Raw genomic sequence first — 25,603 nt, 5'->3', positions numbered from 1 at the left:
TTTTTATAGTCTAGTCATTGGCCTCCTCTGTGTCCACCCTTGCAAAGATCCTCCTCCTCCTGTCTCCTAGAGGATGTCCCCACTCGCCCCCCCCCAAGTTTTGGTTTTAATATTTGTATTTCATGTATTTGTGTATGTGTCTGCCGCATGTGTATGGGTGCCTGAGCTAGGTCTCGGACAGACAGCCCTCTCAGATGCTGTGCTGCTGACACCCTGATCTTGGACTTCCCAGGAGCCAGAACTGTGAGCTATAAAGTTGTTTATAAATTACTGTGTCGCTAGGCAGTGGTGGCGCACGCCTTTAATCCCAGCACTTGGGAGGCAGAGGCAGGTGGATTCTGAGTTTGAGGCCAGCCTGGTCAACAGAGTGAGTTCCAGGACAGCCAGGGCTATACAGAGAAACCCTGTCTCGAAACTCCCCCCAATTACTCCGTTGTGTTTTGCTACAGCAGTCGTAGTGTACTACATCCTCCTGGCTCTGGGCTAGGGAAGATGCTGTCTCATTTACTGGGGCGTGAAAAGGCAGTGTGAGGGTGGAGGAAGTTCAGTGGCAGATGCTGCATGTGGAGGGAGAGACCAGCTGGGCTACTCAGAGACTGGAGCAACCCTGTCAGATGGATGTGGAGCCACTGTGAAGGGGCTTCAGCTGTCACCCAAGAAGCTGTCCCTAGAGGGAAAGGCTGGGATTGTAGCTCAGTGGCAAAATGCTTGTCTTCAATGATGAGATCCTAGGTTTAATCCCCAGTATTACCATAAGAGAAAAAAAGAAAAGCAAGAAAGGAAACCCAAGCAGAGGACAACACATGGGGAATGTCAAGTAGCCGTGCAGGACAAAAGAATGCTGACGGAGGAGAAAGGGAGAAATCAGGTCAAGAGAAAGAAGCCAGAGAAGTTCTGACAAAATGTGGAAATGCATAATGGTGAGGAGGGGTCTACAGAATGCCCTTTAGGCCAGCAACAAAGACAGTGTTGGAGACCAGTGTGGTAGCAGTGCCTGTAATATCAGCATTCTAGAGGCTGAGGCAGGAGCATCTCAGGTTCAGGGCTATCAAGTGAGATGCTGTATTAGTCAGGGTTCTCTAGAGTCTCAGAACTTATGAGTAGTCTCTATACAGTAAGAGAATTTGTTATGATGACTTACAGTCTGTAGTCCAACTCCCCAACAATGGTCAGCTGTGAGTGGAAGCCCAAAGATCTAGTAGTTGCTCAGTTCCACAAGGCAAGCAGGCAAAGAAGAGTGAATCTTCCATCTTCCAATGTCCTTATGTAGGTCTCCAGCAGAAAGTGTGGCCCAGATTAAAGATGTGTACCACCACATCTGGATCTGGTGGGATTTGCTTTGTCCCAGATGACCTTGAACTCCGAGATCTCCTTGCCTTAGTCTCCTGGGATTCATAGCCATTATGCCTCAAGATCTTCATGCCAAGATCCAGGTCAGAAACTTCTATCTCCCAGCCTCAAGATCAGGATCACAGGTGAGTCTTTCAATTCTGGATTGTATTTTATTCCAGATATAGTCAAGTTGACAACCAGGAATAGCCATTACAGATGCTGTCTCAAAATATAAACATAAAAGCTCTTTAAGTCCCCAGGAGGTAGCTTTTTGGTACAACAACAGGTGTCTTGCCAGGCATAGCAGGTGGCTGATATCAACAGAGATCATCCACAGGAATTGTATTTTCCTGGGACACTGAGCCATGATGGGAAGCTAAGGATGTCTGAGGTTGTCTGTAAAACACAAGTGGGTATATCTCAGGGAGGTCTCTCTGTCAAGTAGAAAGAGGAAATTGAAGAGAAGGTAGAAGACATAGGTGATCCTGAGGGAGGAGAAAGCTTAGAATAGCCACTTAGTGGGGGATAAAAAGGAGTCAGAAGACTTGAAAGACCATTCAGGCCAGTGGCTGGGGCTGCTATAGGGACTACTATGATGGTGTCCGGGGAATCTGCTCCATTATCAGGTGAGGACTCTTTGGCTGCCTCAGGGAGACTCAGGGTGGGGGTGGGGGCCATGTTGACCCTGACACTGGGCCAAAAGCATTAACAGGCTACTTCACACAAAGCAAGCATGGCTGTGGGGGTATGGTGGTTCAAGCCAATAATTCCAGTTCTTTGAAGGCCCAGGCAGGAGGATTGCCATGGATTTGGGTTTAGCCTGCGCTACCTAGTGAGTTCCAGGATAACCTGGACTACAGTTAGACTTTGGCTACAGATGTCTACAGTTAAACATTTTTAAAAGGGGCAGGGCTAGAGATGTGGCTCAGTTGGAAGAGTACTTGCCGAACACACAGGAAGCCCGGAGTTTGATTGCCAGCATCTCTTAAAAACTGCACATAAAGCTGGGCGTGGTGGCGCACGCCTTTGATCCTAGCACTTGGAAGGCAGAGGCAAGCGGATTTCTGAGTTCGAGGCCAGCCTGGTCTACAGAGTAAGTTCCAGGATAGCCTGGACTACACAGAGAAACCCTGTCTCGAAAAAACAAACAAACAAACAAAACCTGCACATAAAGTTGGAGAGATGGCTCAGTGCTTCATGCTCTGCTAGCGGACCTGAGTTCAGTTCTCAACACACAAGTTGAGCTGATGACAACTGAACTTCCAGTTCCTGAAAAATAAAAGTATGAATATATGGTTTTTGGGAGGACAGGGTTTCTCTATATAGCCATAGCTATCCTGAACTCCCTTAGTAAATCAGGTTGGCCTTGAACTCAGAGATCTACCTGCCTCTGCTTCCCAAGTGTTCAGATTAAGGGATTAAAAGCATGCACCACTGACAATAATTTTTAAAATAATTTATTTTTTATTGCATGTGCATTGGTGTTTTGTCTGCATGAATGTTTATGTGAGGGTGTCAGATCCCCTGGAACTGGGGAATCCAGTTACACACATTTTTTGAGCTGCCATGTGGTTGCTGGGAATTGAACCTGGGTCCTCTGGAAGAGCAGCCAGTGCTCTTAACTACTACTGACCCATCTCTCCAGCCCCAGGCAATAATTTTTTAAATAGCAACAGATACTCAAGATTGCTTGGGTGTGATTGTGGAGTCAGGCTATGGTTGATATTCTCCAGCCTTCTGCAGGTTTCTGTAGGTTAAGTACTCTCCAGGCTTGGACAGATGGAGACCTTGCACATAGAAGACAGGTTGAAGCCCTATCTCCTTAGACTCTCTGAGGCAGCTTTTCTTTGTCATGGCTCTACTTTCTGTGTGCAGAGCCTAGGGGGAGAGGACAGCTGCTTGCTTAGTCTTCTTTGTGATCCAGATGTGTGAAATTTGTTTTTAAATATTTGATGTAACTTTCTTATTTAGCTGGAGCCTGAGACAATCCATTCCTAGAGGATTGTCTATCTAGGAATCTTGGATTGTTTCTCAAATCCTTCGGATTTTCTCCAGTGGACTGCTAGGTCCCCAAGTGGTACAGTGGACAGCAATCCAGTGCATGTCAGCAGGGAGTGGGCAGAGTTTGCCTAGGGTTATGCAAGTTCGGAGCTGACAGTGGCAGCAGGCTAAGTGCCTTTGGAGCTTCTGACCTGGTGTTAGAGCTTAGTCAGACTCCCCAGAGTTAGTGCCAACCCCTACATTCATACCTCTCCCCTCCTACTCAGACCCTTCTCTGACAAACTTGGAGACTGTAATGTAAAAGGCTGCACCTTTATCCAGTGGCTCTATTAAGTATTCTCCTGATAAGATGTGGACTTGTACACGTGTAAGACAAAAGTATATAAAGGGTTCTTTGCTAGGTTGTAATAATAGTTAAACACAGCTCTTTCTGCAATGTCTAGCAACAGCAACTGGTTAAGTAAGTGACCCTTCCATGCAATGAACACCCTGTAACTATCAAGAATAGAGCAGCGGATGTAGGTGGGATTATGAGATGTAGTTAATAAAAAACAGGAGAGTCCAGAACAGTGTATAAAGACATTTGTATAAAACACAAAAATATGGCTAATTGTAAATGAACTGATGGAATCTTCTGCCACTGCGCTGGAGCCAAGGGCCTACAAGAGAGTGGGGCAGGGACTTAGTTTACTGTGTTTTCTGTGACTCTTTTTCTCCCTTTCTTTCTGAAGACTGGGTTGTGGGTATCACTGTGCTTAGTTCTTTTTGCATTCATTTGAAAATAAACTACCTGTGCCCACCTACTCTACCATGCTGGGTCTTGTGATCCTGGTTACAGGTTGGGAGGAGGGACCGTGTTTTCCTCCAGTTTGAGGCATTTAGGCAGTCTCCTACTGGTTTCCTTTCCAGATCTTCAACCTGAAGGTTGTAACTCTAGAGGATGTGGATCTGACTTACCCTACTGTTGGTACTTAGGCATACTCACAAAAAATAAATAAAAGAAAGAAAGAAAAAGTAAGTAGTAATTATCACCTCCATTTAATAGAAATCACTGAGGTTCAAGACTATGTGTGTAAATGGGACAGAACTTCACAATGGCCTACTCATTATATGCCATAATGGTTCTTACAAAGACGTCCCCACAGAAGCATTTTGCCTTTTTTTTTTCTTTTTCTTTAAGATTTATTGGTTGTGCCGGGCGTGGTGGCGGACACCTTTATTCCCAGCACTCGGGAGGTAGAGGCAGGAGGATTTCTGAGTTCGAGGCCAGCCTGGTCTACAAAGTGAGTTCCAGGGCTATACAGAGAAACCCTGTCTCGAAAAACAAAACAAAAAAGATTTATTGGTTGTGAGCCATTATGTGGTTGCTGGAAATTGAACTTAGGACCTCTGCTCGTTCCAGCCCCACGATTTATTTATTATATGTAAGTACACTGTGGCTGTCTTCGGACATCCCAGAAGAGGGCGTCAGATCTCATTACGGATGGTTGTGAGCCACCATGTGGTTGCTGGGGATTGAACTCAGGACCGTTAGAAGAGCAGGCAGTGCTCCTAACCATCTCTTCAGGCCAACCCTCGCCCCCTTTTTAAATATATATACTGTTGCTGTCTTCAGACATACCAGTAGAGGGCATCAGATCCCATTACTGATGGTTGTGAGCCACCACATGGTTGCTGGGCCTCTGGAAGAGCAGTCAGTGCTCTTAACTGCTGAGCCATCTCTCTAGCCCATGTTTTTCAAATCAGTCAATTCTTGAAGCCAACTGCCTTTCTCTGATGCTTACTTGGCAAGTTATTTGTTTTTGAGACCGGGTCCACGTTCCATGTACACCAGGTTGGCCTCAAACTCCCACAGATCTCCGATTGCTAGAATTAAAGGCATCTAACACCTGCACTGGCCTTCTTTGGAGTTTAAGACAGCATCTCTCTTTCCCTGCCTCTCTGTGCCTATCTACCTGGACTTCCTTCCCTTTCAAAGACAGTTTATTCTCCCAAGATGCCAACACACCAGCCTATCTTCATGCCCATGTTTCACTCATTAATTGGGCAACTGAACCAGCTGACAGTAAGTCTTGCCTTCCACAATTTACATGTGGCTATCTATGTACACTGCTACAAGAAAACCATCCATTTCTTTGTTCCCTTGTTCAGGGAGTGGCCCTTCACTCAAGATTTCTTCTGCACTAGGGAGTCTGTGGCAGGAAGTCAAGGCTACACTTGGGTCAGTTGTAGACCGGCCTAGAGTTTAGAATAAGACATTGAAAGAAGAAAAACCTTTTTTCACATATGCCTGCCTCAATTCCTCTCTGGCTATCTATTGGCTCCTTTGCTACGGGCCTAACAGTCATTTTCTCCCAGGGCATGTGTCCTCAAAATAAAAAATTGTCATCTTCTGTAATACCCACTACACACAAATGATGGTACTATTATCCTTACTATTTAGACAAAGAAACTAGAAGGATGGGGCAGGGTGTTTCTCTTTTTCCTTCTTCGATACAAGGTCTTGTGGTTTAGACCAGGTTGGCTCTGTACTAGAAATTCTTCAGGATCACTGGGATTACAGACATATGTTACTGTGCTTGGTTGTTTTGAATCTCTCTCTCACTCACTCATTCATTCATATAGGATCTTGTCTGGAACTCAGTCACTCAGGTTGTTAATTCAGGCTTCAAATTCATGATAATCCTCCTGCATTATCCTTTCAAATGCTGTGATTATAGGTATGAGCTACCATGCCTAACTTTTTTTTTTTTGTACCTTATGTGGTATATTTATAACTGATTTTTTCAATTAGTTCTTGCTGAAATCCAGGTGCAGAGAAACACACCTGAATTCCAATGGTCAGAAGGCAGAGGCAGAAACACAATTTCCAGGTGCCTTAATTATAGAACCCTGCCCAGGGATGGCACAACCCACACTGATCACTAATTGAGGAAATTCTTTACAGCTGGATCTCAGGGAGGCATTTCCTCAGTAGAGGATCCTTTCTCTCTGATGACTCTAGCTTCTGTCAAGTTGACAGAGAAAACCATCAGTAGACCAAGCCAACCTGGGCTACCTAACAAGACCATGTCAGAAAGAAAAAAAAATGGCTGAGTTGTGTTATCAGATGCTACAACTAAGAGAGAAGCACATTTAAATAAACAGTAGGACCTTTAACGTGGGGAACTGACTTAGAGATTTTGTTATTCTTTGCCAGATGACTCTGCAGATAAAGTGCTTACATTGAAAGTATGAGGACTCAAGTTCAGATCCCTGATATCCCTGTAAAGAGCATGAGGTGGGCAGCACAAAAACTGTAACCCCAGTACTTGGGGTAGGGTTGGGGGGTGGGGGGGCAGAAACAGGAAGATCTCTGGCATATGCTTCCCAGCCTATCTAACCATAAAAGGTGAGATTCAGTAAGAGATCCTGCTCAAAACATAAGGTAGAGAAGGGCTGGGGAAGTTGGTTAGTGCCTGCCTGGCATGCACAAAGTCAAGATTAATCTCCGGAGCAACATAAACCATAAGTAGTAGCACACGCTTGAAATACAAGCACTTGGGAGAGGCAAAAGAATCAGAAGTTCAAGGACACTCTGGGATACATGAGATTGTTAAAAAAAAAAAAAAAGGTAGTGATAGAAAAAGACACCCCGGATTAACCTGTTGCCTCTACATTTGAACTCAGGCATACCTCCCCCCACATACATACACATCCAATCTCCTATTAGCTCTGTAACTGGCCAAGTTAACTCAATGCCAGTGGTTCTCAGCCTTCATAAGACTGTGACCCTTTAATACAGTTTCTCATGTGGTGGTGACCCCCAACCATAAAATGTTTTATTGCTACTTCATAACTAATTTTGCTGCTGTGAATTGCAATGTATGCAGGATATCTGATATATGACCCCTATAAAAGGGTATTGACCTCAAAGGGGTTGAGACCCACACGTTGAGAACTGCTGCTCTTTGCCCTCATGTCTGTGAGCAGCGATGCTTTTAGTCTATTTTGAATACATTTATTAATTTAAAATTTCTAAAGAGCTGAAATAGAACCTGGTACTTGGCTCTATTTGTATAATAACTGGACAGTTACTGATCTTGGTTTTGTGCATACCAGACAGGCACTAACATCCTCACACCACCTCTATCTTATTTTTTTGAGCAGGGTCACCTTTCATGGCTAGACAGGCTGGTTAGCAGATGCCAGGGATCCTCCTGTCCTTGCTCCCTGTAACCCCCAGTGCTGGAGTTGTTAGTTATATGCTGCCACCCCATGCTTTCTACAGGGATATTGGGGATCCAATATGATATGGTTATATTCAATTATAATTTGTATAAGCATCACACATGGATTAGGTGTTGATTCCACAGAAACACCAAATCCTGCAAGCTGTCCCTGCTGCTGGTGCACTCAAACTTCTGTTCACTCCAGTTAGCAAGTAATTTCCAACACTATCATATGCCAGGCAATGCTTTAGGTACCAAGAATAAAGCAGACAACAGTCTGTGCTGTCTGGGGAAGGGGCAAATGAACAATAAATGGCCAAGAAAAGTACTAGGCAGCTGATATCTGAGAGTGTAACTAACCTTGGGTGCAAGCAGAGGTCTCTTAGTGGCACTGTACACCAGAGGGCTGAGGATAGCCCATACAGATAGATTGGATTGACAAAGGAAGCCATGTCACCCAAGTCATTTCACACTCACAGCTCATCTTCTTGTCTCCTCCCGAATGCCTTTAGCTTGCTCTGCTTGGAAATATCTAGAGTCTTCCTCACACCACCCTTCCTACCTCTCTACCCAAGAGTCTCCCTTGGTTCCATAATATACAGTACAAGGTGTGACCGGTCTCGCTATAAAGACAATGCCCCCACACCACAACTCGGGTTCGCCATCTCCTGCCCTGACAAGAGCGCACTGGTGTGTAGCTGTGGCTGCCCTCCACCGCGTTGGGAAGGCCGTAGTAAGTAAGCATCACACAGTGACTATTTCTACTTATCTCCAAAGGCCCGAGTTCAGATAAAAAAACTTGGGGACTCAACACATCCCACTCGCATTAAAATCTCCCGAGGTTGAAGTCAGGTATGATGGCATATGACTTTAATCACAGCACTAGGGAGGCAGGGGGATCTCTGAGTTCAAGGCCAGCCTGGACTACAGCGTGAGTCCCAGGGCAGCCAGGAATACACAGAGAAAACCTGTCTCATAAAATAACATCTCCTAGGTCGGGCCAGGCGTGCCGATACAGGTCGAGGCTAACATGGTCTACATGTGTGCTCTAGGACAGTAAAGAATAAAGTCCTATCTCAACTCCGGACGAAAACTCCACAGGTCATTTCTAGTGGATGTTGTTAGCTGATGAAGGGCGCCTGTGTGCTATGCTTGGAACCAGTTGGTTGCAATCCATTTAAAGCAACGCCAGACAACTCTCTCGTTCCCCCCGCCATGGAGGGAACCTGTGAGCGTGGTCACAGGCGGGCCGAGTACTTCTCCCCACCACACCAGGAAGTCACCTCTCTGAACCTGGAGTTATACCTACCGCGAGAGGTCACCGACATTACATGGATCGCTTGTGCACTGCTCGTACACACACACACGCACAACTGCTTTTATTAGGAGCTCTCAGGAAAGCGGGGACTCGCATCATAGCCAAGAAGCCGTTCGCGACTCCGCGGAGAACAGGCCGAGGCCCGCTCATCAGCCCGAGGGAACCCTAGGCCTTCCGGCGTTCTTCAGCAGGACCACGCGGCGCGGGGGAAAGCACCGAGAAACGCCCAGACCACCTGAGCATCGCCGCCCATGCTGCCTCGGAACACCTGAGGGAATCCGGGCCACGCCGCCACCTACCCGCGCCTCACACACAAGCCGCGCCAAACTCGCCCGTCCCACTGCGCAGGCGTGGGGAGAGCCCGGCGCTCAGGAGCATTCAAAGGACCCGCACACTGACCAGTCAACGTCCGCCTGGGCCCAAACGAGTCCCGCCCTCAGGAGCAGACGTCAGGCCCCGCCCCTAAGAGCCCCGCCCTCGTCAAGCCTTAGGCCCGCCTCACGCTGCCCCGCGTTAAGGCTCGCGGTTGGCTCCGGGGACGGACGCGAGCTCTGGTTGGTGGAGCCGAAGTCACGAGGACCCCCTTCGTCGCCTTTCCAGAGGCGATTACTGGGCAGGCTCAGTCTTTTGCCTCAGACGCTAGCTGTAGCTGGCAGGCGGTTGTACGTGCTCCAGAGTCGTCGGTACCCGCTACTGCAGTCGCTTTCGTGTGGCTTCCGCTGAGCTCTTCCGAGCTGCTCGCTCTCCACACGCGCCGCCGCCGTAATCCGCCACCATGGTGAAGCTCGCAAAGGTAAGAGGCCTTGGCGCGCCGACGCGGACGACTAGGCCCCTGCTTTCGGAGGGACGCGCGCGCGCCCGCCCGTCCGTCGCGGAGGGGAGGAGGGCTTGCGCGCAATCCCGGGCGCGTTCGAGGGCGCCATGCTGGGGGGGAAAGTCTCGCGCGACTAGCGGGAGGTCTCGCGGTGCTTGCCCTCTGACTTAGGGGGATGAGAAGAGCGGAGGCAGGTTTCCGGGAGGGCGATATCGAGGGTTCGGATGTAGCGGGCGGGAGGGGACGGTGTGAGGAGAGATCGGAGGAGCTGAGAGCGGATAGGGGCACGGCGTGGGAAGAGAGGGCCAACCTTAGGCGGCGAGCGGTCCCGGGGCCCCGCCTCCCCGCGCACGTGCTCTGGTGCGCGGCCCGCCACGTGCTCTGCGGAGCCCCGCACGTGTCGCGCGACCCGGGGCAGTGGGGGAGTGTCTGTAGTACCCCGGAAAGGGGGACGGCAGCGTGGGGATGGATGGGTGGCCCGGCGATCTGCTGTCTCTGCCGGTGACCGGGATGGACACGTGGTGGACCCCTGAGGTGGCGGCGTGGTGACTCCACGTGGTGGGGCTGGAAGCGAGAGAAAGTGGGAAGCAGTTGGGTTACGTGGTGCTGCTTTAAGAGGTGATTTCGAGATACCCCCTTCCCCAGCAAATAACTTAAAGGGATCCCTTTAACTGGGTTTTTTTTTTTTTTTTTTTTTTTTTTTTGTGGAAGATGCCAGAAAATAGATGGCCACGACTAGGAGACTTTATAACCTGTGGCTGTTTCTTGGTGTAGAGTTCTGTCTGCTCAGTTATCTGTGAGAAGGAAAAAAAAATTATGCGCGGTTCGCAGAAAAAACTGCCAGGAGAATGCCATGCCTGGCCAAGAAGAAGTCTTTATGCTTGTGTCCTTTAGTAAGAAAAAGGTGGTGGCCAAAGGCAAAGTGACTGAAAATGCGTGCAATTTTTGTGTGCGTTTGTAGGCTGGCAAAACCCACGGTGAGGCCAAGAAAATGGCTCCTCCTCCAAAGGAGGTGGAAGAGGATAGTGAAGATGAAGAAATGTCAGAAGATGAAGATGACAGCAGTGGAGAAGAGGAGGTAAGAAGCTATTTGCAGCAATAAACCGGTGGAATTGAATGTCTGGAAGTCTTAGAAATACAGGATATGTAGTAAATGGTTGAATGGCAAGCCCCTTCCTCCCTCCCTCCCTCCCTCCCTCCCTCCCTCCCTCCCTCCCTTCCTTCCTTCCTTCCTTCCTTCCTTCCTTCCTTCTGCAAGACAGTCGGCAAAACAGGGGACAGAAACAGGCAGAATTTTGAGTTCCAGGCAAGCAGGGAGTAGTACATAGTGAAACCTTGTCTCAAGACCGTTGTTATGGTCATGCTCAATCAGATTTCTTAGAAAAGCTCAGGTGCTGAGTCCAGTTTTTTTTTTTTTAAAGTATTGAAAGCCATGTCTCCTTATTTCAGGGTTTAATGTTTATCTTTGTGTGTGCGCGCACCCATTAAGCATGCTTGGTACCCTCATACTAGAATGTACTTGGATCCCCTGGAACTGGAGTTAAAGCCACATGTGAATGTTACATGTTACAAGAGTAACACATGTGCTTAACTTTTGAGTCATCTCTCCAGTTCTTGGTTGTTTGTTTTTTTTTTTTTAAGCCTATCTAATGTCCATTTTCTTGTGCTCAAAGTTAGTCTCTTAATGTAGCATTGGGTATAAAGGAATGCTTATGATTTGTTTGCTTTCAAGGTTGTCATCCCTCAGAAAAAAGGCAAAAAGGCTACCACAACCCCAGCAAAGAAGGTGGTTGTTTCACAAACAAAAAAGGCTGCAGTTCCCACACCAGCTAAGAAAGCAGCTGTGACCCCAGGCAAAAAGGCAGTAGCCACACCAGCTAAGAAAAACATTACACCAGCCAAAGTCATTCCAACACCGGGTAAGAAGGGAGCTGCACAAGCAAAAGCGTTGGTACCAACTCCTGGTAAAAAGGGAGCTGCCACTCCAGCTAAGGGGGCTAAGAACGGTAAGAATGCCAAGAAGGAAGACAGTGATGAGGATGAAGATGAAGAGGATGAAGATGATAGCGATGAGGATGAAGATGATGAGGAAGAGGATGAGTTTGAGCCACCAATAGTAAAAGGAGTGAAGCCAGCAAAAGCAGCTCCTGCTGCTCCTGCCTCAGAGGATGAGGAAGATGATGAGGATGAAGATGATGAGGAAGATGATGATGAAGAGGAGGAAGATGGTGAGTTAGATCTTAGGATATTTAGGGTACTGCATGTACATTCCCTCACTGTTTCATTAGATTAAAAACTCATTTTGTGCTCTTAGTTCTTTCCATAACTTAATAGGTTTTCATTTGCTAAGTAGTTTTTGTTTTTTTTAAGTATTTGTAGCATTTATCTTGTCTGGATTGGTAGGTAGCAAATACATTTGCCTGATTTGCCATCTTTCTTCCAGACTCTGAGGAAGAAGTTATGGAGATCACAACAGCCAAAGGAAAGAAAACTCCTGCAAAAGTTGTTCCTATGAAAGCCAAGAGTGTGGCTGAGGAGGAGGATGATGAGGAAGAGGATGAAGATGACGAGGATGAGGATGATGAGGAAGAGGATGACGAAGATGATGATGAGGAAGAAGAGGAGGAAGGTAACCATATTAACTTTTAAAGTATGCTGACCTAAGTAAGGCTTACTGGCTATGCTAAAGTGTCTGCTTACTCATGAATGGCATTTTAAAACATCTAGAACCTGTTAAAGCAGCACCTGGAAAACGGAAGAAGGAGATGACCAAGCAGAAAGAAGCCCCTGAAGCCAAGAAACAGAAAGTAGAAGGTAAGCCTGCAAAACTGGGGAAACAGATCAGAGTAGCACTAGCACAAGTGATGAGTGACAAAGGGACTTAATACTGAACCATGGGGTTGAAATGAAATATGCTGATGTGCTTTATAGTTTATGATGAAATTTGTTGTGTGCTTAAGTGGGCTGAAAGTTCATTTTTTGTGTGTGCAGGCTCAGAACCAACTACACCTTTCAATCTGTTCATTGGAAACCTTAATCCAAACAAGTCTGTTAATGAATTAAAATTTGCCATCAGTGAACTTTTTGCTAAAAATGATCTTGCTGTTGTGGATGTCAGAACTGGTACAAATAGGTAAGTTTTAATTGAATGTTACATGTGTATCAGCTAGAATTTTTACTTTCCAGTTGTATTCTTCCCTGCCTTTAAACATGGGGCTATATCTAACTATGTTAGTAAAAGTCAGTTGTCTCCTCTCGTGGCCTTAAGTACAGTTAAGGAGCTGCAGTAAGAAAGACTATAGTATTGAACTAAATCATCGAGTCATAGGGCCTGCAATTTGAAGTTCCTGTGTTTGACTTGATAAAGATAAAATAAAATTTAAAGAAGAAAAGATATTAAACACATAAAATTTTGTGCAGTATCTACAACTATGGATCTGCATAGTCATATGCTTTTAGCTAAAAGTATTCTCTGTACTTTTAGCGGGGTCCATGCTAGCTACTGCTGTTAGTTACAATATACTGAATGAAGAAATCGAGGTGAATTTGTTGTAATGTCTTGGTACATGGACTTGTTTTGTTTTTTGTTTTTTTTTCTTTAAGATTTGTTTATGTATATGAGCACACTGTAGCTGTCCAGATGGTTTTGAGCCTTCATGTGGTTGTTGGGAATTGAATTTTTAGGATCTCAGCTCGCTCTGCTCTCAGTCCTTGCTTGCTCTGGCCCAAAGATTTATTTGTTGTTATACATAAGTACACTGTAGCTGACTTAAGATGCATCAGAAGAGGGCATTAGGTCTCATTATGGGTGGTGGTGAGCCACCATGTGGTTGCTGGGATTTGAACTCAGGACCTTCAGAAGAGCAGTCAATGTGCTTACCCGCTGAGCCATCTCTCCAGCCTTTGGACTTGGTTTTATGGAAGATAAGGGTGATCTAGTTTTATTTTTGTTAGTGCTGTAGATGCTCTGTGTGTGTGCCACATGGTATAAGTGCAGATCACCTTCTCATACCTGTAATCTTGTTTTTTCCATCTTCAAGGAAATTTGGTTATGTGGACTTTGAGTCTGCTGAAGACCTAGAAAAGGCCTTGGAGCTCACTGGTTTAAAAGTGTTTGGCAATGAAATTAAACTAGAAAAACCAAAAGGAAGAGATAGTAAGAAAGGTATGTAAGGGGGTCTGGGTGACTGGATACTAACAGACTTAGGCAGTCTGGTGCCTCTTCCTTAGTTTCATCCTCATTGTGAACCAATGAGATGTCATAGGTCATGTGCTTGTTGACAGGTTTGATTCCTGGGATATATAATGTCAGGGCTGACAGGAGGAATAGCTTAGTGAGTAAAGATGCTTGCTGCAAAATGTTTGATCTCTAGAAGCCACATGAAGAGAGAAGAACCTTTAATCCCAGCATTTGGGAGACAGAGGCAGGCAGATTTCAGAGTTCGAGGCCAGCCTGGTCTACAGAGTGAGTTCCAGGACATCCAGGGCTACACAGAGAAACCCTGTCTCGGAAAAAAAGTTTTAGCTTATCCTCTGACCACATGTGTATCGTGACATGCTTGAAGCTTACGTATCTCTTAAATGAATTCTTGATCCCTATATTTTGAGTTTCAGAATTTGGATTTTAAGTGTTTGTTTCTTAGTTGTGCTGAAAATTGAACGTGGGCTTTTCACATGCTAGGCAAATTTGTTGGGTTTTTTTGTTTGTTTTTTTCTCAAGACAGGGTTTTTCTGTGTAGCCCTGGCTGTCCTGGAGACCAAGCTAGCCTTGAACTCAGAAATCTGCCTGCCTCCCAAGTGCTGGGATTAAAGGCGTGAGTCACCACTGCCCTGCTAGGCAATCACTCTTAAAACTGCTACATATCCTCTGTCCCCTTTTGCTCATTTTACAAGGTTGCTGTGTGCTCAATCTGCAGTCTATGTTATATGCTTACTGGATCTAGGCTTTTGATGTAGAATGAACCATATGAGTGATGAGGTATCTTAGAGATGGAAACTAAGTCTAAATAGACTTGTTCCATATACAACTTAATACATATGGTCTAAGGAACATGATATACATGTAAACAAGTAGGAAGGAGATAAGTCTGGTGTCCAGGGAAGCCAGGAGAGCCTCATCTGAAACTGGACAGGGGTTTGTGAGTCATCAGGTGACAATTGAACATGGGTACTCTTCATGCAAATGGTTAGTAACCATTGAGCCACCTCTCCATCCCTTTATACCATTTTTTTTTTTTAGCATATATCCTTGTACTTTATAGGAATTATTTGCTTTATTCTCTTGTGACTTGTAAATTGATGTACTTAATTAAATCTTTTTCCAACATAGTTCGAGCTGCAAGAACACTTCTAGCCAAAAACCTCTCTTTCAACATCACTGAGGATGAATTAAAGGAAGTGTTTGAAGACGCCATGGAGATCAGATTAGTCAGCCAGGATGGGAAAAGTAAAGGGTATGTTTTGTGTCTTTGAGTGTTAAAGTTTTATTAAGTTTAGTGTCTTCTTCCCCTCTCCTTGTCCTTGACAGTCTCTAGTCTGCTGCTTCAAACTTAACTTCATAACCAGAAAATTGAATATCTGGTCCTCTGGCCTCTACCTCCCAAGTTCTGACATTAAAAATGCTCAACTGATGGGTTTTGAAGCTGTGATCAATTTTACAGGCTCAATCCAAATTGGCATCTTTTGCCACAAGTACTATCCTTCCCTATTTTATGAGAGAAATGTGATTCTAGGCAGTTCAGTCTATTGTGTTGGCTCTTTTTCCTCCTCACCAGTTTAAAGGATGAAGATGAGCTAATACATAGTAAAAGAACAGTAAAAGCACATGTGACTAAGTCCTTCATGACTGATGCTTGAGTAATATTTTCTCTAACGTAGTAACTGAATTGTCTTGTACTCTTTCAGGATTGCTTATATTGAATTTAAGTCTGAAGCTGATGCAGAGAAAAATTTGGAAGAAAAGCAGGGGGCAGAAATTGATGGACGATCTGTTTCACTCTACTATACTGGAGAGAAAGGTCAAAGGCAAGAGAGAACTGGAAAGACCAGCACTTGGAGTGGTAAGTTAAAGGGTTTATTGTGTAGTGGGAACAGGAATCATTTGTATCTTTGTATTTTAAGTAATTGGTTACCTACAATTAGTTCACCTTTGTTCATATAGCTGATGTTTAGTCTTCATGAGTGAAAGCTATTTGAAATCATTTCCTTTGGAGTATAGTAGGCAAATAAAGCTTTTTGTTGGGTATGTTTTCTACTTTAAATGGCTTAAACTATTTTAGAAAATAGTGTAAGACAACAAAGAACAGTTATCTAATTAGAATGAAAATGAAAGGAGCAAAGAAGGCATTACTGTATATAATGGATATACACTGGTGGTTCTAGAATTATGGTATATGGTACATGGTTGAAGTGCCATTGTTTCAGTTAACATTCCAGTAACCTTGTGGATTAGGTTGGAGACATGCTTTATAGGTGACCCACTTACTGAGTGTTTAAATATACACAGACATACTCTAACATACCTTGCTAATGTGTTATCTTTGTATTTGCAGGTGAATCAAAGACTTTGGTTTTAAGTAACCTTTCCTACAGTGCAACAAAAGAAACTCTTGAGGAAGTATTTGAGAAAGCAACTTTTATCAAAGTGCCCCAGAACCCACATGGCAAACCTAAAGGGTAAAATAATTTTTACGTTAGATGTGGGCTGGACATACATACTCTTACGTATAAGAGTAAGACTGTCCTGTTAGCTTAAAAAAAAACTAAAGTTTTAGCTATACAAAGGGCAGTAAATATTGATAGTAAATTACATGCTGATGCCAAGTGTTTCTAAGCTTTATTCTGAGAACTGACTTTCAACCTTCAGGTATGCATTTATAGAATTTGCTTCATTTGAAGATGCTAAAGAAGCTTTAAATTCCTGTAATAAAATGGAAATTGAGGGCAGAACAATCAGGCTGGAGTTGCAAGGATCCAATTCGAGAAGTCGTAAGTCCTTTGACATGATATGACTTGGTTGGGTGATATTTTTTTTTATTTTTATGTGCCTATATGCTCATTTGGGGCTGTCTTTATGTTGTTGCTGAGAAAATGACAACTGGATATGATGACTGATTACCTGAGAAATAATTGATGAAATCTCAAGAAAATTCCTCTAGATAGTCAAGTTCTGATCCAGCTATGTCAACTCAAAGCAGCAACCTTGATTGCCCTCTGAGTACGCTTTTTTTTTGATCCAGTGTAGTCTTTTTTTTTTTAACCTTAATTTCTTGTGTTAATTGCTTTTTCTGGTAAAAGGGGGAAAAAAAGACATAACAAAATCAGTGTAAGGGAAGGCTCAGTGGTTGAGCACTGAGAGGACCTGGGTTCAAATCCCAGCACTCACATGGCACCTATCGAGACAGGATTTCTCTGTGTAGTCCTGCCTGCCGTGGAACTCACTCTGTAGACCAGGCTGGCCTCAAACTCAGAAATCTGCCTGCCTCTGCCTCCTAGGTGCTGGGATTAAAGGTGTGCGCCACCACTGCCCAACCCTGTCTGTAACTCTTAAGCTCTGACATAGATTGCAGACAAAACACTAATGCACATAAAAAATTTTTTTTTTTTTAAAAAGGAATCTACTTCAGCTGAATGTGGCAGTATGGCAGTATTCACCAAGGGTTCATAGTGAAACAGGAATTTTTCTCTTCCAGAACCATCCAAAACTCTGTTTGTCAAAGGTCTGTCTGAGGATACCACTGAAGAGACCTTAAAAGAATCATTTGAGGGCTCTGTTCGTGCAAGAATAGTCACTGATCGGGAAACTGGTTCTTCCAAAGGGTAAGAAGGCGTAGTAGTGTTGCTGCTTTTTAGTGAATTCTGCATGGAGAACTTGGGTCTGCAGTATCTTCTCATTGAGCTCCTTTCTGTCCATCAGTGATAGATTATGGATTCGCACGAGAAGAAGAGAGAATTCACAGAACTGGCACTTATCTTCTGTTTTTGCAGAAGTATATTTGGCTGTTGTGTGAGACATTATGAGATACTGGCGATTTTCTCGACCTGAAGAGTACTTTGGTCACTCTACTTGGGTGACTTGGTACTTATTGTGTTACTTTAAAATGTGTTTACTTAATGGGTGAGGTTTTTTTGTTTTTCTTTTCTGTTTTAGGTTTGGTTTTGTAGACTTTAATAGTGAGGAAGATGCCAAAGCTGCCAAGGAGGCCATGGAAGATGGAGAAATTGACGGAAACAAAGTTACCTTGGACTGGGCCAAACCTAAGGGTGAAGGTGGCTTTGGTGGTCGAGGTGGAGGCAGAGGAGGTTTCGGAGGCAGAGGTGGAGGCAGAGGTGGAAGAGGTGGATTTGGAGGAAGAGGCCGGGGAGGCTTTGGAGGTAAGGAAGGGAAAGGAACTGGAAACGGATTCCTAAACCTGTGTCCTAACCAACCACCTTAAATGGGAAGGTCAGTCCTAATTGTATCACCCTTTGATGTTTTTCCTTCCTATAGGTAGAGGAGGCTTCCGAGGCGGCAGAGGAGGAGGGGGAGACTTCAAGCCACAAGGAAAGAAGACGAAGTTTGAATAGTTCCTTCCATCCCATTCTTTCCCTCTTCATTTTAAAGAAAGGACTCTGGGGTTTTTACTCTGTTACCTGTTCAATGACAGAGCCTTCTAAGGACATTCCAAGACAGTAAAGATCCTAAACTCTGTTGCCAGACTTAATACTTCCTAGAGGTTACATTTGGATTGTTGCTTAAGAGCTTGGCAAGACCAACTCTGCCCAGTGGGAATTTCAGTTGTGTTCCTACTGCTTTCAAGAATTCCCAGCTACAAATGTGGAAATTGGTGGGGAACAGCTTCATCATGATTCTGATCTGGAAGATTTAATTTGTATCTTAGAAGGGTGTGTACTGGAAAAGTGGTTGATAGAGCACATGGATCAGTGCTGGAAATACCATACAAGAGCTTGTGTGGTATGTAATTCTATTCCCAGCATAATAAGAACAAACAGTACAGTGCAATCTGAAATGACCTGGACAAGGAATGGTACCCCATTGGGTTGAAAAATTCACATAGCCAGGATGGTTGCACATGCCTTTAACCCCAGCACTTGGGAGGGAGAGGCTGGTAGATCTGAGTTTGATCTGGTGTACAGAGAGTTCCAGAACAGCCAGGGCTGTTTATTAGAGAAAAAACCCTGTCTTGAAAAAACAAGAAAAAAAAACCTCACAGACAACCAAATACAGAGTTTTAGCCACTGAGTACCAAGTCTCAGCAGCAAGCTGGGAGTGACGTAATCCAATCCCATGGGAGGCTAAAGCAGTCTATGACTTCAATGCCAGTTGGGTCTGCAGAACTGAGTTGCTGGATAGTGAGGGATACTTAGAAACTTTGTCTTGAAAAAAAAAACAAGACCTGTCAAATTTGAGAGAAGCTTTGGGAAACAAGGTTTGTAAGTTCCAACAGAGGGAACAGTGGCCTTTTTGACTTAAAGGTTGTCAGAGGTCCAGTTTAACTAGGGATAATACAGTGGCCCTTGGCCTGTGTACTTAATGAATTTTTCAGTGATCTATCAAGGATGTTTGGTTTTTTTGTTTTTTGTTTGTTTTGTATAAGGCATGGGTGCCTAGATAACCTTAATAGAAACTTTCCTGTAGGTGTTTTTCCAAGTCCCACTCCCAACAAACTGATTTTCAAGAAAGACCAGTCAGCTATTCTCAACCAAAGACCCTCTGTAGGGTTGCGCTTAGCACCTGTCTGGTGGCTTGAGTATGTGGTATGACCATTGCAGTCGCAGTCCTGTCTAAAAGTGAGGATGGCGTGGGCATTAGATTTGTGTAGCAGGGAACAGTTTGGTGGGTTCTTTTGCTGTGGGGAGTGGAGCCCTTGATTATGTTAACCTCCTTGTTAAAGATTAATGGCATGTAGCTGAAGGCACTCAGCTGTCATTAATCCTAGAAGGCAGACCAATTTGAGGCTAAGGAATTCCAGAATAGCCAGTGCTACACAGAAGACCCCCAAGACTACAATAGCAAAGGAAAGGTTCAACTCTGGTGCTAGCAGACATCATTTTTTTGTGGATTGAGGACATAGTTAACCTATAGGATCATCAGAAGATTTACAGTTGAATAGCTCTCCCTAAACGAGGCAGACATTTTAGAAAAGCAGCAAACCTTTCTGGAAATGGTTGTTTGCTTTCTTTTCTCATTCTTCCAGCAGGTGGCAACATGAGAACTGAAGAAAGGGTGGAGGGAAGGCAGTTAATCTGCCTTCACCTAATAGATAAACACAAAGCTCTTATTCTGGTGGTAGAGTAGCTTGTAGAGGTCTTTTAAAGAGCAACAAAGCTTTCTCATTTGAAAGATTCACTTCAGCTGGGCGTGGTGGCGCACGCCTTTAGTCCCAGCACTTGGGAGGCAGAGGCAAGTGATTTTCTGAGTGAGTTCGAGGCCAGCCTAGGTCTACAGAGTGAGTTCTAGGACAGCCAGGGCTACACAGAGAAACCCTGCCTCAAAAAACAAAAAGATTCACTCCTGACCATTTATCACCTGCTTTTGACTATACACTACCCCTTCAGTGTGGCTTTTTTCCTACGGATGCTAGTGATAGGAGTTACCTAATGTAGTTTTCAGTTCAATCTGCCTGAACCTTTTCAACTCTTAAGGAACATAGGCAGATGCTAAGGGTGTAGGTCTTGACCCTATACTGAGGTAGAAAGGAAGGGGAAATGGAAGAGGAGCATGTACTCTTTACTTCTAAGCTGGATCTATAGCCTTAGGATTACCATCTATAACAGGCTAATTTCATTCAGTTAGTGGTAAAACCCTTTGCCATAGAATAAAAGGGCTCTCAAGGTTCTAGTAGTAAAACAAGTTTTGGTTGCTGTCCTCCATTAAGTGCCTACTAAATGATAAGTGATGGAGAGGATGGAACTGATTCCAAGAAATACTCAACAGTGAGGACTTATAGGCCACTTAACCTGTGTGTGCTTGTGGGATATTTCTACCTTTTGAAGCAGGGTCTCTTATTTTCTTACTCACTACAAGCTTTCAAGTACTTCTGGCAATACGAATGGGATTAGCAATGCATGCCATTTCAGTGGCCTTATCTGGGTTTCAGGGGTCCTGGTCATCAGGTTCTCGCTGGTAAATCTTAAAGACCACCGTCTTTTTTTTTTTTTTTTTTTTGAGACAGGGTCTTTAGCTCTGTGGCCATCATGGAACTCAATAGGTAGACTAGGCTGACCTCAAGATGTCTGCCTCTTGAGTGTTGCATTAAAGGCCTGTGCCACCATGTCAGGCTCCATTATAGAAACACACTACTATCAGAAGGATGATAGGCTGAGGCCCATTTTTTAACCCTTTGAAAAAAATTCTGGCTGGGCAGTGGTGACACTGCCTTTAATCCCAGCACTTGGGAGACAGGCAGGTGGATTTCTGAGTTCAAGGCCAGCTGGGTCTATAGAGTAAGTTCCAGGACAGCCAGAGCTATACAGAGAAACAAAAAAAAAACAAGGGTTTATTGGGGAGGGAAGGGAAGTACTTATTTTGAATAAGGTTTTATTGTGTATCCCTGATTGTCTTTGAAATTAATTTGCTTCAACTCGAAGTGCTGAGACTGCAAGTATGTACAACCACAGTACTCTTAGGTTCTAACTGAATTCTCACCCATTATTTTTCAAATACGGCCTTTCAGTTTTATTCTCTACTGGACTCTTAGATAACCAGATACTGGCATTGAAACTAGTTTTTTTCTCTTTGAATATTAATTTGGATACATTCTATTGTTTTGGATTCTAGTTCACTGATTCTTCTGTTAGGCCCTTTAGTGAAGCTTTCAGGTGTCTTTAGTTTTTTTTTAATTTGTGTGTGTGGGTATAGTGTCTGTATTTCTCCATGTGCATGCAATGCCACAGGAGGCCAGAAGAGGGTGGATCTTCCAACCTTTTTTTTTTTTTTAAAGATTTTTATTTTATGTATATGAGTACACTGTAGCTGTCTTCAGACACACCAGAAGAGGGCATAGAATCCCATTACAGATTATTGAGAGCCACCATGTGATTACTGGGGATTGAACTCATGACCTCTGAAAGAGCAGTCAGTGCTCTGAACTACTGAGCCATCTCACCAGCCGCCTTCAAGTTCTTGTGAACCACCATGTGGGTACTGTGAATCAAACTTGTGTTTTCTGGACTCTTAACAGCTGAGTCATCTCTCTAGCCCTTCAAGTGTTTCCTTTCTCTTCTAGGTTTCCAGTTTATGAAGCCCCCATTTTGTCATTTAAATTCTTTTCCTGCAAATTCCTATACATCTACAATCATTGAAGTCATTTGTAAATTTTTTTATGTGCATTAGTATTTGGTCTTTATGTGTGTGAGGAGTCAGACCCACCATGTTACAAACAGTTGTGAGCTGCTATGTGGGTGCTGGGAATTGAACTTGGGTCCCCTGGAAGAGTGACCAGTGCCCTTAAGTCGCCCCTTATTTGTAGTTTTAACAGGAGTTATGGTTGAGTACTTGTTAGGATTATGAAGAGTTGTTTCTCTTTCATTGCATGTCTAAACTGGACATTGACCCATATTTAGAGGCCAGCCATGTGCTAATTCAAGTACATTTTGTACTGGCATTCTTAAGTAGCTAGCAAAATCTGAGTTTCTGTTTTTCATAGAATATGATGAGATTTACTTTAAAGCCAGGTAATGTGTTTATCCTGAGAATACCAGCTGTGTATTTTCTTGAGCCAACCAAATTGAAAGTGAGGAGTTTCAGTGATTAAACACTGGCTGTTTACATGCAGAGAACCCCAGTTCACTTCCCAGCATCCAGATGCTGCTTGACTGTAACTAGTTCCAGGGACCCAAGGTCCTTTTCTGCTTTTTGGGCACTTTCTTGGGTGCTAGCAAAACACCCATATACATAAAAATGAATAGGAAAATGAAAAATTTAGGAAAAGTTGGAAGCGATTTTATGTCAAATTTACTGTTCCTGTTCATGGTCCCCCCCAAACTTCCAGACTCACTCCTCAGTACCCCTCTGTTGCCCAGAAATCCGGCTAATCTTGGCACACCTGTAGCGCGCCAGACTAAACACTGACTTTGAGAGTATGTGCCTCAGTTCTATCTGGTAATTATTTTTATGGTGCTTGGAATTAGACCAGGACCTTGGTTTGTACATATAATTAGGTGATTGCAGTTTTTCTTGACTTTGGTTTTTTTGTTTTTTTCCTTTACATTTCTGTCAGATTTCTGTTTTTTTGAGACAGGGTCTCTCTCACTATGTAGCTTTGGTTATCCTAGAACTTACTATTTAGACCAGCTGGCCTTTAATTCCCAGAGGTTCATTCACCTCTGCCTTCTGAGTGCTGGCATCAAAGAGAGTGGATTCGTAGCTGTTAATATCAGCTATAAACTTGATCAGATTGATAAGTGTCTAGGGCACTAGGGAATTACTCTACATGTTGCTATAACAGAATACCTGACCAAAGCAATTTAAAGAAAAGGGGTTTATTTTGATTCACAGTTCCAGAATATAGTCCATCATGGCAGGGACAAGGACGACATGATGCCAGAAGCTTGAAGCAGCTGGTCACATTGCATCTATAGTTAGAAAAAGTTGATGGATGCTTGTATTCAGCTAGCTTTCCTTTCCATGCAGACTAGGACTCCAACCTAGGGATGGTTTTACATACCTGAGGTAATTCAAGATAATCTCATAGGCATAGCCAGAAGTTAACCTGATCTAGATAATTTCCTACAGATATGCTTAGAAGCGTGTCTATTTCCTTCTAGATCCAGTTCAGTTGACAATGTGGTTTGGCATACTCTAGGGTGTGTGTGTGAGTATTTCCAGAAAGGACTAGCTGAACTACAAACACTCACCCTAAGCCATGAAATCTGGGGCATGGTGGCTGGGATTTGAACTCAGGACCTTTGCTGAGCCATCCACCAGCCCCAAGTTTCTCTGTGTAGCCCTGGCTGTCCTGGAACTCACTCTGTAGACCAGGCTCAGAGATCTGCCTGTTTCTGCCTCCCAAGTGCTGGGATTAAAGGTGTGCGCCGCCACCGCCTGGTAAAGCAATTTTGATAATCTTTTGTCTCTATTCTATCATAACACTCCCAGTGTCTAATCATTTGGAAGGGTGCCATCTCTAGTTTCTTTTCCCATATCAAAGAAAGTGCAAATTTTTTAGGGGCATCATAATGGTAACTTGGACATTAATTAGGAAGAAACTGCATTTGTTGGTTAAAAATATCTGTAAAGGGGGCCAGTGAGTTCAATTAGTAAAGGTGCCTGCCACCAAACCTGACAGCCTGTGTTTGATCTCTAGAAGATGTAAAAGCTGAAGGAGAGAAACAATAGGTTTGTCTGGCCTCTCTGTAGCAAGCATGTACCTGAACATGCATATCACTCATACAGTAATTAAACATCGGAATGATTCACATCCACAAGGTAAACTATGGGAAGGATAAACCTCTAGTAAACATGTCTAGATCTGGGTGTTTGGTTTTCCCTTCAGGAAAAATGGCTGTTGCTGACAGTTTGAAAAAAAAATAATTCAGGGACCCAAAAAGGAACATTTAAGCAGTTTCCCCTTTCAAGGTTTATAAATACAACGGCTGAGAGACAATGTGTGAGTAAATTGGTGGCTTTCATCAACGGTGACAAAACTCTTTAGAGATAAACAGGAAGTGCTGCACACACAGCCTTGGGTGATGACACGAGAGCTTCCTTTGAAGCAAGATGGCAAAATTGCATCTTGGTTGGTAGAGACAATGAAGTTTCTCTTTCCAAGGAAAATTGACAAAACACTTTCAAGACACCCTTGGCTTTTGTAGATTGGGAAGATAACTACAAAGGCAGAATTTTGAGAGTGGAAAATCTTCAGGCAACAAAAAACAAGGCAGACTGTTGACAGAATGGCTCAGTTGGTAGAATGCCTTCCTAATAGCCACAAGGATTCCATTACCAACAAAAGCAAAACAAAATCAATACAGCTATGTGTGGTGGTGACCATTTGTAAACACAGCACTCAGAATGGAGGCAGGAAGATCAGAAGTACTATGAAGAGGTATGGACAGTCATTCAGCAGTGTTCCACAGCAAGTTCATGCTAACCACTCCTATAGCTGAGAACTACTACTAGTTTTCTGCTCTAACCAAAAACTCCATAGATTTTGTGCCTGTGCTGTTCTCTTTCATGTCCTTCAGTTTGGGAGGATTTAATTTGCCTTACCTGTCATCCAACACCCCGACCCCCCACCCCCGTTTTATGTTTGTAGCAGCATCATGGTGTAGGCAAGGGCTGGCTTGAATTCTCACTCTACCTGCCTCTACCTCCTAGGTACTGGAATTAAAGGAGTACTCCACTTGTATCTGACCTGGACTTAATTCGGCCAGGCAGTGATGGTGCATGCCTGTAATCCTAGCACTTTGGAGGCAGAGGCAAGTGGATCTCTTGAGTTCAAAGCCAACCTGGTCTACAGAATGAATTCCAGGACATCTTCATGGTTTGAACTCCTGTACTGTACTGTGATAGGAAAGCATGTATAATTTCTTTCAAGGACTTTAATGGCCTTTTGAGATGTTAGTCTACCTAGACAACAGTTTTCTGCAATGAATCTAGTTTCTGCTGTGGGGAGGAGTAAAGGAGATTAATCCTAAATGACCCTATAAACCTAAATCAGTTGGTTGAAAGGCCTCAACCAACTGAAGACATTCTGAATAACTTCTGTGCTTAGTAAAGTGCTGGCCATGCATGCATCTACATACATACGTCATATCCCCAGTGCACAAATAAAAAAAGCTACATGTAGTGATAGCTCATGCCAAAATCCTGGGCTTTTCTGGCTGGGCTAGCCTTGCTGACTTAGTGAACTCCAGGTTCAGTGAGAGACCTTGTCTCAAAAATAAGGTAGAGCATGATTGAGGAAGGCACTCTATGCAATCTAT

At 43.9% G+C, this 25,603-nt stretch overlaps 1 protein-coding gene, 1 long non-coding RNA gene and 3 other non-coding genes across 6 annotated transcripts; 4 read left to right on the top strand and 1 right to left on the bottom strand.

Moving 5' to 3' along the window:
- Positions 1 to 353: 353 nt before the first annotated feature.
- Positions 354 to 9,277, bottom strand: C130036L24Rik (RIKEN cDNA C130036L24 gene). Its single transcript, NR_015507.3, has 2 exons — positions 8,854 to 9,277; positions 354 to 1,728 (listed from the first exon to the last, which is right to left on the bottom strand). It is a non-coding gene; the product is annotated as an RIKEN cDNA C130036L24 gene (long non-coding RNA).
- A 128-nt stretch (positions 9,278 to 9,405) lies between these two features.
- Positions 9,406 to 24,142, top strand: Ncl (nucleolin). Of its 2 annotated transcripts, none has more exons than NM_010880.3 (14): positions 9,406 to 9,655; positions 10,638 to 10,754; positions 11,409 to 11,904; positions 12,120 to 12,305; positions 12,404 to 12,490; positions 12,668 to 12,809; positions 13,717 to 13,841; positions 15,006 to 15,129; positions 15,581 to 15,735; positions 16,228 to 16,351; positions 16,542 to 16,663; positions 17,368 to 17,494; positions 17,826 to 18,049; positions 18,165 to 24,142. In NM_010880.3, the coding sequence occupies exons 1-14, from the start codon at positions 9,638 to 9,640 to the stop codon at positions 18,239 to 18,241; spliced, it is 2,124 nt and encodes a 707-aa protein (NP_035010.3). In that variant the 5' UTR covers positions 9,406 to 9,637; the 3' UTR covers positions 18,242 to 24,142. The 2 variants fall into 2 exon arrangements, with proteins under 2 accessions (NP_035010.3, XP_006529301.1); XM_006529238.3 differs by lacking the exon at positions 9,406 to 9,655 and adding an exon at positions 9,846 to 10,294 and having other exon boundaries at positions 18,165 to 21,028.
- On the top strand, positions 12,534 to 12,601 carry Snord82 (small nucleolar RNA, C/D box 82). The gene has a single exon (NR_002851.1). It is a non-coding gene; the product is annotated as a small nucleolar RNA, C/D box 82 (small nucleolar RNA).
- Gm24148 (predicted gene, 24148) lies at positions 16,734 to 16,880 on the top strand. The gene has a single exon (NR_106184.1). It is a non-coding gene; the product is annotated as a predicted gene, 24148 (primary transcript).
- On the top strand, positions 17,576 to 17,691 carry Snora75 (small nucleolar RNA, H/ACA box 75). The gene has a single exon (NR_028478.2). It is a non-coding gene; the product is annotated as a small nucleolar RNA, H/ACA box 75 (small nucleolar RNA).
- Positions 24,143 to 25,603: the final 1,461 nt, after the last annotated feature.

This window comes from Mus musculus, chromosome 1, assembly GCF_000001635.26.
Source record: "Mus musculus strain C57BL/6J chromosome 1, GRCm38.p6 C57BL/6J".
Lineage (NCBI taxonomy): Eukaryota > Metazoa > Chordata > Mammalia > Rodentia > Muridae > Mus > Mus musculus.
The sequence above is the reverse complement of the archived record's forward strand: the minus strand, read 5'-3'. Positions and strand labels throughout refer to the sequence as shown.

Excerpts from the sequence above, each read along its gene's own strand:
- Ncl (NM_010880.3), top strand. Across the intron at positions 15,736-16,227 it reads AAAGACCAGCACTTGGAGTG|GTGAATCAAAGACTTTGGTT; the intron begins GTAAGTTAAAGG and ends TTGTATTTGCAG. Across the intron at positions 16,664-17,367 it reads AGGATCCAATTCGAGAAGTC|AACCATCCAAAACTCTGTTT; the intron begins GTAAGTCCTTTG and ends TTTCTCTTCCAG.